Genomic DNA, 13,293 nt, shown 5'->3' on the forward strand with positions numbered 1-13,293 from the left:
AACCGCTGTTACTTTAGAAATGGTCTTAGGACATTTTCCTATCTTTCCAGCTGACCACGAAATGGGAGGTGATGACGTCACAAGTGGTACGAGCACAACGGTCCCTCATGACACTTTTTTTGTCGGGTTTAGCAGTCCAGGTTAAAAAAGTGAGACCCGAGAAACTAAAATGAAAACAATTCGCCTTCCCACTTTTGCTTCAAGAAAGAGTACCGCATTTAATCTGCCCGAACCCCTTAATCTTAATAAAAAGAGAAGAAGCATTTATTACGTTCACTCTATTGAGATGTAGGTTCGTTGTCGTTTCGACCGAGCCCACTTCAGTACCCAATTTTTCAGTAGCCTACTCACATTTTTAGCCACCAGACCCGCTTTGGTGGGTTGAGCTGACAGGATTTACCTTGACGACTTACATAAGACGCAATATTCGGTACTAAAATTAGCCATTAGCGCATGGTTAATACAACAGTAACAGGACATAATAAAATCGAGTCAGCACGTAATTATTTAGCATTTCATCCAGTCTGTAAGATGTAGGCTCCTGTGCAGAGGTTCTTTCGGTTTGTCTCGCACTCCTCTCCAACTTTGGTGGGGAGGAACGGTTGCAAGCCCAAGGAGCGTCTGCGTAAGAGACTGGTTATTTGATGGTGATACCTTTTTCACTGCCTGCCTCATTCCGCCCTTGTCACTAAAAATCTCCTTGTTTGCAAGTGCCAATGCTCTATCAATGTATGTAAATCCTCTTTGGTGTCTTATTTTGTCAACAAATTTGTGGAGCCCTGGCGCGTTAAGTTTGTCCCCTATCAGAGTGTTGAATCGGTAATCCACCACTGGCCTTGTTGAATAGGACACGGAGGCGATATGGGTTCCCTTGGGAGAGACATCAAATGCGTCAATTGCCTCCTTGATGAAAGCCTTTAGCAATCTCCAGTTACGACCACTAATGCTTCCAGAAGAATCGATCACAAACGCCAAGTCCACGATAGCTTTGCACGCTTCTTCTATAAATAAAGGATAAAGGGAATGCAAACTCAACTTAAACTTACATCCTTAAAACATGGTCTAGCTAGAAGACATTAACATGTCATTAAATGCTTTGACAGTTTAAGTTTCATTTTAACTAAGCTAAGACAAAGAGCTACACTAAAATAGGGTGACATGAATTGTTGTACATTTGGCAACAGGGAAGGGGGGGGGGGGGCAAGCGCTGTACATTTGCAGGCATGTACGTAAATGGACCCTCTCTAGTAGAACTGGATAAGGAACAATTTGGACTTTGTTGCTAAACAACTGAAGACCTTTTATCTTAATTGGGAGAGTTTTATAGCGTCAGTGTGCTCTTACAGATTCTAAGTTAAATTGGTTACATAAGTTGACATGCCTTCAATGTCCGGTTCGACACAAACTCGTCCACAGGACTGTTGACAACATTTCATGTCGCCGTCACAATCATGGTCAATGGAGCACTCGTGGCTGGGCTCGACACAGGTGGATGTGTCATCAGATGGAACAGGACATGTGCCCTTCTTGGCTGAAATTAGCAAAAAAAAGCTCAACTGTACAACACTACTGCAGTCAAACATTTCTAATACGGATGTGAGCAACATGCAAAAGTGTCGTTATTACGAAGTGTGCGTATTATAGAGGTCAGGATATGATGCCATTGTAAATCGCTTAACGGTATAAAGGTTCTATCACAACAAAACCGTCCCAAGCAGATGTTTGACGCCATTTCGCGATTTTCATGACAAAAGGGTGAAATTCACTGTGTTTAACAAACAAAATTGAACAAGGTTTGACCGTGGTTCGTTCTGTTGTAAACCGTGCAAGGAATGAAGGAAGGCACGAAACAAGGGAAGTGAGCAACACGTACCGCGGGCCAGGGTTTGCTCGTCACAGGAACGTGTGTGTGATTAAACTGTTACAAATTTCCCTCCTCCCCTGCACACCCCGAAGAGAAAATATTAAGTTTTCGAGTTCCATACCAAACGTGCGTTACTTGAACCAAATTTATTAAATGACGTTTGCATCATTACAGTACAACTAACATTTTATTATAAAAATTTTAAGAAATACCCCCTCCCTGCCCTGGGGATGATGCAAATTTTTTTGGCATCATCTTAAAACCAGTAACAAGCGCGCCTTTCTCAAGCCGTATTTCGATGTACATCATATATAGAACGCTATTATCTAATGTCATCTAACCTGGTAAAACAGGGTTTACACACTCTTTTCTACAACTCCCAGGACAGCACTCCACTGAGCAGCACCTTGTTCCAGATAGACAGTCATCATTTGTTAAACATTCATAGCTAGAGCTGCGTCGTATACAGGAGGAGGACTTTATGGGAGCAGGACATACTCTGTAGTCTGGAACTTCTGTTTTTTTAATACAGATATGAAAGAGAAAAGGTGTTACTGTTGATTTGTAGTCTTTAAAAAAGGTACCTAGCCTGTTTGCACATATTTTTGCACTCTTATTTACTGTGTGTATATTGGCTACTAAGTCATATTGAACTTCTTTGTCTTTAAGACTGAATATTAGAAACAGGGATACAGAACACATTATCCAGTCGAAGGGCTACTCCTGGGCGCATTTTGAACGCCGGGCCAAGGACAGAGGAGACTGGAGGAGTTTTGTCAGTGGTCTCTATGCTCCGAAATGGAGTAGACAGAATTCAGATCAGATCAGATTAGAAACAAACTCTTGTAGAACAGTTTGACATTAATGCTTCTACGTGTTTCAAATATCCTAATAGACAAGGATGGCGATGTCACAAGAAAGTGATTTGCGAGTCTGCTTGATTTATGAATGAAACAAGTGACAAAATCAATATAGATTTTCCTTTATCTTCTTATCTCTATTCATTATAGATTAGCAAGATGAATGATGCATAAAGAATATTCGGAATTCACTAGCTGCCGATCCCTGTAAGTAAGGTTACTAAAGCCTTACCTTTCCGTTTGCACACAGATTCACACTTCTCTTTGTTGAGAAAGTTGTTCGAATTCCCTTCGCAGCCACTGTACACAAATGGAAGGCATTCTCCAAGGTTGCTGTCAAAATGCCATCTAATTTTGAAACTTGAACAATTTCCATCTGCGCGAGGCTCGTCACAGAAGTCGGCTGCTGTGGGAATGGCTGTCAAGAGTGTCAGGACATTACATGTGAAGGAAAGATGAAAGATGATTCTTTAAACATGTTGGCAAGTTCGTTAGTGGAGTATTAATTAGTTGTTGCTAGTTTGTAAAAAGACGGTCAGTCTGTTGATCAAAGTAAATAATGACAAAAAAAAAATTTAATCAAAAAGGTTAATTCAAATTTAATCAAGAGCTGAATAAAACCTTAAGCAACTTTTGGTACGTTCACTTTTGTCATATTCATGCTTTTGTCAAGTTCGCGCCAACTTGAACATGGTTAATGCGGCCTCTTGGCTTGAAATGAATTTAATTCTAAAATTACTTAGAAGGGAAATGTTGCTTTCAGAACAGCAATAACAACAACAATAACAAATAATAATAATAATAATAATAACAACAACAACAACAACAACAACAACAACAATAATAATAAAAACAGTCCAAAACAACAGAACAACAATAACTGGAGTTTGCTGTCTCTTTGTACTACTAAAGCTACTAGGCATGCGCTATCACTATTTTGGAAGTTCCACAATTGACAAGGTTAGCCGTTTCGAATCAATGAAAAGTATTTATAATTGACTGTTGAGGTAAACGTACCTTGTATCGTTACATTCACCCGGGCCTCAACAACCTGATCATCGTCTGATCCACCCTGTGCAACGCACAAATACGTACCAGCGTCGTCTGTCAAGACTGGGCTTATCGTCAAAATATTTCCTACAGCGCGTACTCTGGATGAAAGTTGTTTACCGTTTGGTAACACCCATCTGTAGGAGGTGACTTTTCCTTCGATTCGACATGAAATGTTTCCTCTTTTTCCTTCACTAAGCTCTTGGTACACTCGGTGCCGAGGGCTCACTTTCAGGGCTGGTTCTGGAGAAACAAAAGTATTGAACAACATAAGAAGGAATTAGGAAACAATTCTGAATGACCTCTTCTGAAGGTCGACTCGTCTTAATCACCTTAAACCTGGGATTTGAAAGGAGCTTAGCGGCTAGGAGCTTAGCGGCTTGCGTTTAATCTAGGATCAGTATCAGTTATAGTTTTTAAGGATCAATGGTGATTTCTGTCAAATACTACTGACTTTGTTCGGCTCATCCTATGATATAAAACTGTTTTTTTGAATGGGTAGGATTGAAATTTTCTCGCACACCACTTAGGTCACCACTGAACGCCAATAGGAAAGCAAACTGGACTATTGCAGTTTCATGTTTATTGTCATCACCAACACAAATAATGCTGACCGCTACCAAGGCCCAGGTGGAGTGTAAATAAAGCAGCTTTAAGTGTAAGACTGAGTTGCTAAAAGAATAGTTTCTGCCTCACGAGCAACATCTGTCGGTGCTTAAACACCGTGCCTCCTTTTGTTACAGCACACACGTTCTGGGCAACACAGGATTGTCCCGCAAGAAACCCATGAAACCCATGTGGTTTTTTCCGTTTATGGGGCAAAATTGCAATGGACAAATGGCCCTCCTCCCAAGTGGCTCTTTGAGAAAAACAAAATTCGAGAAGAAATAATCGTCCAACTCACACGCGCATACGATTTAAAGTTAATTTCCCCTCTAATTCAACCGTAGACTGCGAGCAGATTCTCTTTTGGTCGAAAGTCCGTGGGGATGAACGCAAAACAAGTGAACGTGCGAGCGTGAGGTGCGAGCGTGACATACAGGCGGCGAGCGGGAAAGATGCGAGCCGCGAGTAGCGTGGGCGCCCTTCTTACGTCTCGCGGCTTTGCATGTCAGGTTCACACACTCATGTTGTTTTGCGTTCTTCCCAACGGATTTTCGAGCAAAAGGGAGACTGCTTACAGTCTAATTCGCCCGTAAATGTTTATCTTTGTTATCGTAAAAAAAGTGGCTACATTTCTTCATAAATCATGTGATAACACGAGTGTTCGCATTGAGTAACCAGTTTTCAACTATTTGTAAATTGGATGCCTATGTTTTAGATGGAATGCAGGGTAGAGTAAACTAGAAAAATACCTGTGGGAGAGGGTGTAGGAGGATCTGTAGCTGGAGGCTGAGTAGGGGGTATAGAACCACACCGGCCATCCTGCTTCTTTATCAATGTCTTATCGCCAATAACACAGGCAGTCCTCATCAACTCACAGTAACTTTTATATGTGATACCATCAGTACCACATACACGTTGAATGCGGCGATTAATGCAGCGAGGTGGGCACGCGCATCTGGGCCTGGATCCTTCAACGAAGCAAACCTCTCCATGACCGCATGTGATTCCTACGCAAGGATCTGTCAAATAAACCAGACATTTCTTAAAATTAAATGAGATACTAAGTGCTTAGCTCCCTGTTATATATCCTGTTATACATAGGTAGTACCTAGTTTCATAGCTAAGAAGTGAAAAGCATTTCCTGTTTTCTAGTCAACAAATAGATTATGAGCTCGAGATTTATATCGCGTGATAGTTGACGAGGGCGCAAGCCAACTATCACGCATAGAAATCTTGAGCGAATGATAAAAATATTGATAAGTTAATACAGATAGTGAATTTTTAAGCTCGATAATGAAATGTGAAGGTGGATTAATCAACATGACACGAGCGTGGGACAAAGAAAAATTCTGAGTCCCCAACAGGAATCGAACCCATGACCTCCCGAACACCGGGCGGACGCTCTATCCACTGAGCTACGAGAACTCATGGAGAGCAAGGCCATTGCTCACGATGACTTCGATAGCGTTGCTCCTAGCAGTATGCAGGACACCTGTCATATATGAATTCAGTTAAATGGCCTTGCTCTCCATGAGTAACCCGAAAACACTGACCCCCGGTCCGCGGATTACCTATGGACCGGTCCACGCACTCCCCCTATCGACCCCCTCTACGGAACACCCCCAAAATATAATAAAAATAATAAAAAAATATGTTTCAGTTACAGGTTGTCTAATAGATTACTCGTGACGGCGAAATTTCGAACGTTACGTTGTCCAAATGTAAATAGACCTGGATTCAGGCTCGGGTGTAATTTATATCATTACACATTGCCATTTCCTTTGCTGTGGCCATAAAGTATACGAAAGATGCATACGGGGAAGCCTCCGGGAAGCCTCGAAATTTGTATTATTTCCCCTCTGCCATTTTCTCCAGCCCATTCTCCCGTGGGTTCGTGAACTCGTTCCAGGCTTCACAATTTACTCAGCGGAATAACAGATACAAACAAGAATAAAACGGCCTAAAAATATGTCTTCCATAGCCAGATTGAGCCACGAATGGAAGGTAAGAACTCTCCTTCTTACCATCGGCATCTCCTTACGCTGAAAACAGCTTTTAGACATTTTTTTTTCGGGAGGGAGGGTGGGGTGTCAAAAACCCAAGTCTGTTACATTTGCACAGTGTAACACTCGAGAAATCACCGACACGAGTCTGAATCTGTAAGACAACCCATAAGTGAAATCTTTATTTATTATTTTTACACTATTTTAGGGTGGTCCGTAGAGGGGGTCCGTAGGGGTAGTCCATGGACAGGTCCGTAGGGTAGTCCGCGGACCCGGTCCGTTGTCGGGGTCCGTGGACCGGGGATCAGTGTTTTGGGGTTACCCGTTCGCGAGGTCATGGGTTCGATTCCTGTCGGGGATTCAGAATTTTTCTTTGTCCCACGCTCGTGTCATGTTGATTAATTCACCTTCAAATTTCATTACCGAGCTTAAAATTCACCATCTTTACTAACTTATCACTACTCACGATGACTTCGATAGCGTTGATCCTAGCAGTATGCAGGACACCTGTCATATGTAGGTCATGGGTTCGATTCCTGTTGGGGACTCAGAATTTTTCTTTGTCCCACGCTCGTGTCACGTTGATGGTAATTCACCTTCACATTCCGATAAAAATATTTTGTGTAAATCTACTATTCGTTAAAAACTTTATCTAAATCCTGTTCAAAGACACTTCGATAGGGCAAAGAAGCGGCCGCCAGTTTGTTAACCGCACACTGCTGTGCTTCTCACTGTCTACAACAGAGTAGACATTGAGTCAGTAGTGTAGCCATTAATCAGAGAACAGCATTCGTGATAGAACACTTGCACCACAAGTGGACGTTTGGGAGAACAAAGCTCCGTGTACTCCGTGTAGTTTTTTCGAGTGATTCTAAAACAGCAAGATAGGAACCTGAAGAAGGTGCTTTCTATTTTGACAGCTCTGTCAAAAGACACTCTTTTTTTCCCTTTTAGTTTTTGGTATAGTTGAATACTTGTTTTGTAGGCGAGAGTTTGATTTTGCTTTGGATTTTTTTTAATCAGGACTCCTTATGTCTTTTATGAGAGATGATCAGGTATAATAGTAAATATTACAACTTTATTTAACTGTTCTTTTTTCCAGGTTCAAAAAACCGGGCGGGTTGACAATGGACACCCCAAAGTAATAATCTAGGAAATCCACCATTCCACGTTTCAAGCGTGTGGTATGTCCGGAGAAAATTGCTACGAACATCATTTCCGTGGAAAATGAAGTGACTGCAAGAATCTCCCGTAAAAAGCGACGGTTTTCAAACCCTACCTTCTTTTTAATCTGAATATCGTCGAAATCAGAGAACTTGCATAAATCGTGCTGTAATTCGTTACCTTTATGTGAAGGTATTCTTGTCGTACAGTAGGTACCACAAGTGTGCAGGCAACATTGGCTCTGTCCAGGACAGTCCTTGTCCGAGGTGCACTTTGGCCCCTGTGCAGGACATGTAAGTGTTCGCCACCATTTACACGAGCGAGGTAGATTCGATTCACCAATCAATGCACCGTCAGGAGGGTTGTAAAAGAGACCTACGAGTAAAAGCGTTACATATCAGTCCTGAGAAATATTTCAAATATTTCATTTGTTTCAATATAAATAATGCAAGGCGTGAATTGTGATGGCGTAAACGAGTGTGACTATTGTACTTTGGGCTTATGTGTAACCACTACTACTGTACTGTCGTCGCATTTTGTCCGTGTTCAATAGTGATACCTTTGAATCTCACGACGTCTACCTCATTCTGAACTGTAATTAGCCGAGGATGTAGGCTCTTTGGAGTACCCAGCACGTGACCAGGTCATTCATAAGTGACCAAGTCAATCATAAGAATAGGTCACGGAAGAAAAACTAAAGTTATGGTGGTTTAGAAGCTTTTTAACGAAAATTTCCAAACGGCAAAGACATAGCTTGGCATTCAGCAAACAATTTTCTTACAATCGCGGATCTTTTAAGCCTTGAAGCACAATAATAATTCACATGTACTCATGAATGTATTCCGTGACAAATTTTCCATGATATCAATATTTATGTTCTCATTACTTTTGTTTGTTCCTATTACAGTTGACAGGTAATTGAAACCCTCCATTTGACCCCTTAAAAATATGCATAGTCGGTCTAGACCACCAACACAGTATAACAACGATTTTCAACCTGAGGTCTTTAAGATATTGGGTTTCCGCCCTCACACGACCCGTACCAAAATCTGCAATTTATAACCTTAGGCGAGACGAGAAGTCGTGCAACTCCGAGCCTTTGTCATGAGAGTTCCCCTCCCCCTGGTAAAAAGCATGTCAAGACCAAAACTGTCTGATTTCTATACCCAATCCCAGACTAAACTGCCTGAAAACCATACTCTTCACAGCGGCACATACCTATATAGCTTATTTATGATGTACCCCCAGGTGTTAACTTGGAGATTTACGTAGTGAATCTCTGACACCTTGTGCTTAGTACATGGTTTACTACACTAAGAACTTTGACCAGAACAAGTAAGATTCCTTAGCGTACTGGTCACTTCAAGTTATTAACTGATCTGACTGACTGATGGAAAGGAAGGAATTTGACAAGGAGGGAACACATGACAGCCTAATGAACACCAAAATGTAAACAGGGTCATTCCATTGAATTACTCAGGTATCGAATGTGATCGATAACCCATAATAGCTGCCCAGGGTTAGACAGTAATCTTTTAAATGGTGTTAAAATTTCCTTTTTTCCTATTGGTTGATAATATTGGTTATCTAGTTGTTTTATCTTGCGAAACGTATTGCATTTTAAAGGACACCAAAAGACAAAATTTTAACATTTCCAATAAATAACCTACTAAATTTCGCTTTTCATTTCCCAATTAATTGTTGGCCAACATAACAACCATTCACACCTCAGGAGCTCTCAGAGAGGAATTTTGTTAGCATCTAAGACTTTTTAAGGTGATTTTTTTAAGTAAAAGGTTATGGGAGAGATTTCTATTTTTAGTACAGAAAAGGCATATTTCGTGATCTGTTGCGGACCCGGTTACTTTTATTTTTGAAAATTTTCTATCTCTAAATCATTCATGACGATGCACTGATCTCGATCTCAACAAGAATTTCACTAATGCGTCACACTCATAGTGTAAACATTTTTGAGACCGCACGCCCTTGTACTTTTATAACGCTAATCTAATACTCTCTCCACAATAAATTGCGCGTATTCCAAGATTTTAAGGCATTTCCTTTCTCTAAGGCGATACATTATATAATGGATATAACCCTCTTTGAAGAAAAATCCTTAAAAGTTACTCAACTAGCATTGGCCACCATCCAGAGTAACAATGGAGGTGATAATTAATTGGAGATGGTTCTTGATATGGATTTTATAAGTGTTTGAAACTTTGTCTGCTTTAAGGCTATCCTACATGTATATGTATTTGTTGTGTATATAATTCTCTCATTTTCAGGTTGATAACATCGTTTGAGAAGCTAAAGTAAGCAATGATAATGATGATGATGATGGCTTCTCCATCGCCGATCGCTACGCCGCGAACGATAGAGAGAGTAGCGCAGTGTTCGGCGTGGGATCTAGGAGAAATCAACAGCTGCCCGCAAATGATAGCCTAAGGACCAGGGGCTTGAGTAACAATAAGGAGCGTGTTGGAGCTGTGTGCGAAAGCGGAGAACACACTGCGGTGTTTTTATCATTGAGCAAAAATAACTGTCTGCGAAGTGCTTAGGAATCAGGAGTAGTCATGAAATAACACATGGACAATACTTGTGCAAATTCGTTGAACTCTGCTCATTGTCCTGTCCTGTTGTGAGACTGGGAGCTTTAGCTGGCATGGAGTCACCGGTCCCTAAAGCTAAGTAGAACATGGCATTGCCAAATTGAAATGCTATGGCGCGGTGTTCAATTTCCAACCAGTTTGTTTTCTCCTCCCTTTTCAGTTTACTTTCTTAATTACGTTCTTTCATTTTCCTTCCTTCTCAAATTTGATGTTGAGGCCCATGACCGAAACAAGATGTTGACAGACGTTCCTTTGCTTGTCACGCAACATTCTGAAAAGAGTGCTTGAGCGCGCGTGAGAATCTTAAATCAAAGGCTTTTGAAGCCACAATCCAAACCCTGCTACGTTAAAACAATTAGCATCAACTCTTATGAGCCAAAACAGGAAGCGAAAAAAAAAAAAAAAAAAAAAAAAAAAAAAAAACACATGACAGAGGAAGAGGAATTAATTTTCCCTTGTTTCCGACCGTAAACGAAAACTATGTTGCTTTGCACAACATGACCCAGACAGAAGAGATCATCGTATACAAGTAAACAACAGCGCATTTATAGCGGCAACTGTTTCATATAGCGCTTTAACTCATTCCTTCATTATCTTCAGCCGTAATTTTAAATTAATTTGAGTCGATGTGCTACCTCACCTTCACAGTTGTCGCATTAAGTTGATAACAGACGCATGCCTCAAAAATTAAAGTGACTTTTGGTGCAATGCCAGACAACGAAATGACGAGAAGCAAACAGGGTGTGTTAAGTCTGCAAGCAATTAATATAAAAAATCCTGCTAGTTCGTATATAATGACAGCATAGCGATCGTTTCACACGGTATTTTTAACTTAAAGGTCGCTTTTTGTCCGAAGTTATTTGCAACCTCATCATGTCTATAGCGGCTCCCTCGTGTGATAAGTATTTATTACCAACGGAAACGGTTTTAGCAAACATGTAGAGTTTCTTCTTCTATCATCATGTATTTATAAAATTGCGTGCAAAAGAGAAGCTGAAACGAACACACATCTGGAACGGAAAGGTCACGCGATAGCAAAAGACATATTCAACTTTTTGACGGGAGGTATAAGTTTTAAAAACGACTGTCGAATCGAATCCCTCTCGATTTGCCCACCAACACGTTCAAACGGCAACTGTATAACACCCAGCCAGCCAACATCTGTGAAATAAATCCTCTCCATTTTATTGGTCTCAGTAGACAAATGTAAACATTATTTTTTAACTTGGCGTGTTTTCTTTTGGGATCCTAGCAAATTGTTTTTCAACAGATCAAAGTAAAATGCTACAAATAAAGGAGAATGAGGGATGGAGCGATAAATTCATATTGTAGGGTCGGAAATAACCGACGTTGCTTTTTTCGATTGACTTCATGCTATACAGTGGCCCAAAGGTGTTTCCACGGAAAAATCTAAAAATTGCACGTTCCGATAAAGATCTTTTCTTTTATTCGAACGTTCACGTAATCCAGCCTTATTTTCGATCAAGCTACTCAGAAACAGAGATCCAAAAAAGGAAAAGAAAAAAGGGAAAGGAACGTCGACCTTTTAGATTTGTGTTTGCTTCCGATATCTCCAGAAGAACATTCTGAACGCCTTTTGAAATTCGCAGAATGCGCGTATACGTCACGCAATAACACAAGAATGAACAACTGCCTTCATTATGCAATAAACGTTCTTTTAACGATAAATGACAATTCTGTCCACGTCTACTAATCAAGATGAAATATTCCATATAGAGCTGTATTTTTTTCCTCGTTTAAATCCCATTGAACACGCTGTGTTCGAATCTGACCCGTCACGAGCATGCGAATTGACAACCACGCGTATTAATCTTTAAATCCTGTGCGGGAGTGCTTTGTCGATGAATCTGGACACTGTATCTCTTTACAATCCAATCTCACAAATTGAAGTAAACATAACGAGAGAATGCTCCTGTCTGCGCTATTGTATCAAACCATCTATATGTACAAGTTAAAAGTTTGGTGCACGAAAAGTGAACAACAAAAGCAAGAACACAACGTTTCCTATCACACTGCCACAGCTTTGTCAGCAAGATCACTCACTGCATGTGTGTGTATTCCCGGCATTAAAATGAACCAACTAGTTCTATAGAAGTACCTGAAACCGCGTGAAAGAGCGCGTAACACAGAAGTATCGCCACCAAATCCCTCATCTTTGAGACATGAAAATCCATCATCCACAATTTAGACCAATCATCTCTTGGAGGGTCGGTCGCGAACTGCACCGTCGAACAAACAAGAAAGGAGTTTTATTGACGGCTTTTTTTGCCTAAGATCAGATTTCAATTTGACACCTTAAGTTAAAGGGGAAACATGTGACACGAAAAGTGCGAGGGATAGACCATTTTTCTTTTCGGTCCTAGCACGCTATGCACACCATAATGCATGCATGTACATGGACTACATTTCCAAACACCCACCAGTAACACCTTTCCGTGAGAGAAGTTGCTAGTTTGAGCTCTTGAACGAACTGAAGAGAGAAGCTGAGATGTTCCCCTAGGGGCCTAAAGGATTGGACATTGACCCCCGTCCATAACCCCATCTTTCCTCAAGACGTTCCCACTAATTTTTAAATTCCCCTTTCCTCAGGGGTTAAAGATTCAATCAACACGGGGGCGATCGTTGCAACATCATACCAAAGTTAGTTGGAAAGTGTGCAGGCTCGCCAGCGAAGGGTATTTTTAATTTGTGTGGTAACGAATGAAGGTTCACAGGCATTGTGCGACACTGAGACATTGAGAACTTTTTACGACACTGAATTTGAAATCATCTTTAGCAGAATGATAGTCTATGTTCTAACCAATAAAGTTCTACGAAAGTGTCTGTGCCAATACAGTGATTGTACTGTGAAAGTATGCACAATTTTAATTAGCGGAAGTCACGTTCTCAGCTCGATCGCATTACAGTGCCCGTGGAGCCCAGTGGCACCACCGATAACTTAGTAGATAACCTATCCTGTCTTAAAACCAGTCTGCATTCTTCGTTCGTAAAGAAATGTGCATACTAAGGCCATCTCTACACGAAGAATCTATCATCTGCTGTTTTAAATCTTGTCGGCAAGTAGTTTACTGTGAGAAAGTGGGTGTTAATATGGACTCCAAACAAAAGACTGTCAG

General features: G+C 40.9%; 1 protein-coding gene across 1 annotated transcript in view; it reads right to left on the bottom strand.

The window, feature by feature from the left end:
• Nucleotides 1-12,422, bottom strand: part of LOC145499467 (uncharacterized) — a 132,200-nt gene extending 119,778 nt beyond the window's left edge. Inside the window, exons 1-8 of the mRNA XM_081478984.1 lie at nt 12,276-12,422; nt 7,728-7,922; nt 5,130-5,399; nt 3,742-4,017; nt 2,957-3,142; nt 2,206-2,379; nt 1,382-1,531; nt 655-1,001 (exon numbers count right to left, since the gene is read on the bottom strand). Of these exons, the coding sequence (XP_081335110.1) occupies nt 655-1,001; nt 1,382-1,531; nt 2,206-2,379; nt 2,957-3,142; nt 3,742-4,017; nt 5,130-5,399; nt 7,728-7,922; nt 12,276-12,354 (1,677 nt within the window). The 5' untranslated portion in view covers nt 12,355-12,422. The remainder of the gene's footprint in view (nt 1-654; nt 1,002-1,381; nt 1,532-2,205; nt 2,380-2,956; nt 3,143-3,741; nt 4,018-5,129; nt 5,400-7,727; nt 7,923-12,275) is intronic.
• Between the last annotated feature and the right edge of the window lie 871 nt (nt 12,423-13,293).

This window comes from Orbicella franksi, chromosome 10 (genome assembly GCF_964199315.1).
Source record: "Orbicella franksi chromosome 10, jaOrbFran1.1, whole genome shotgun sequence".
NCBI lineage: Eukaryota > Metazoa > Cnidaria > Anthozoa > Scleractinia > Merulinidae > Orbicella > Orbicella franksi.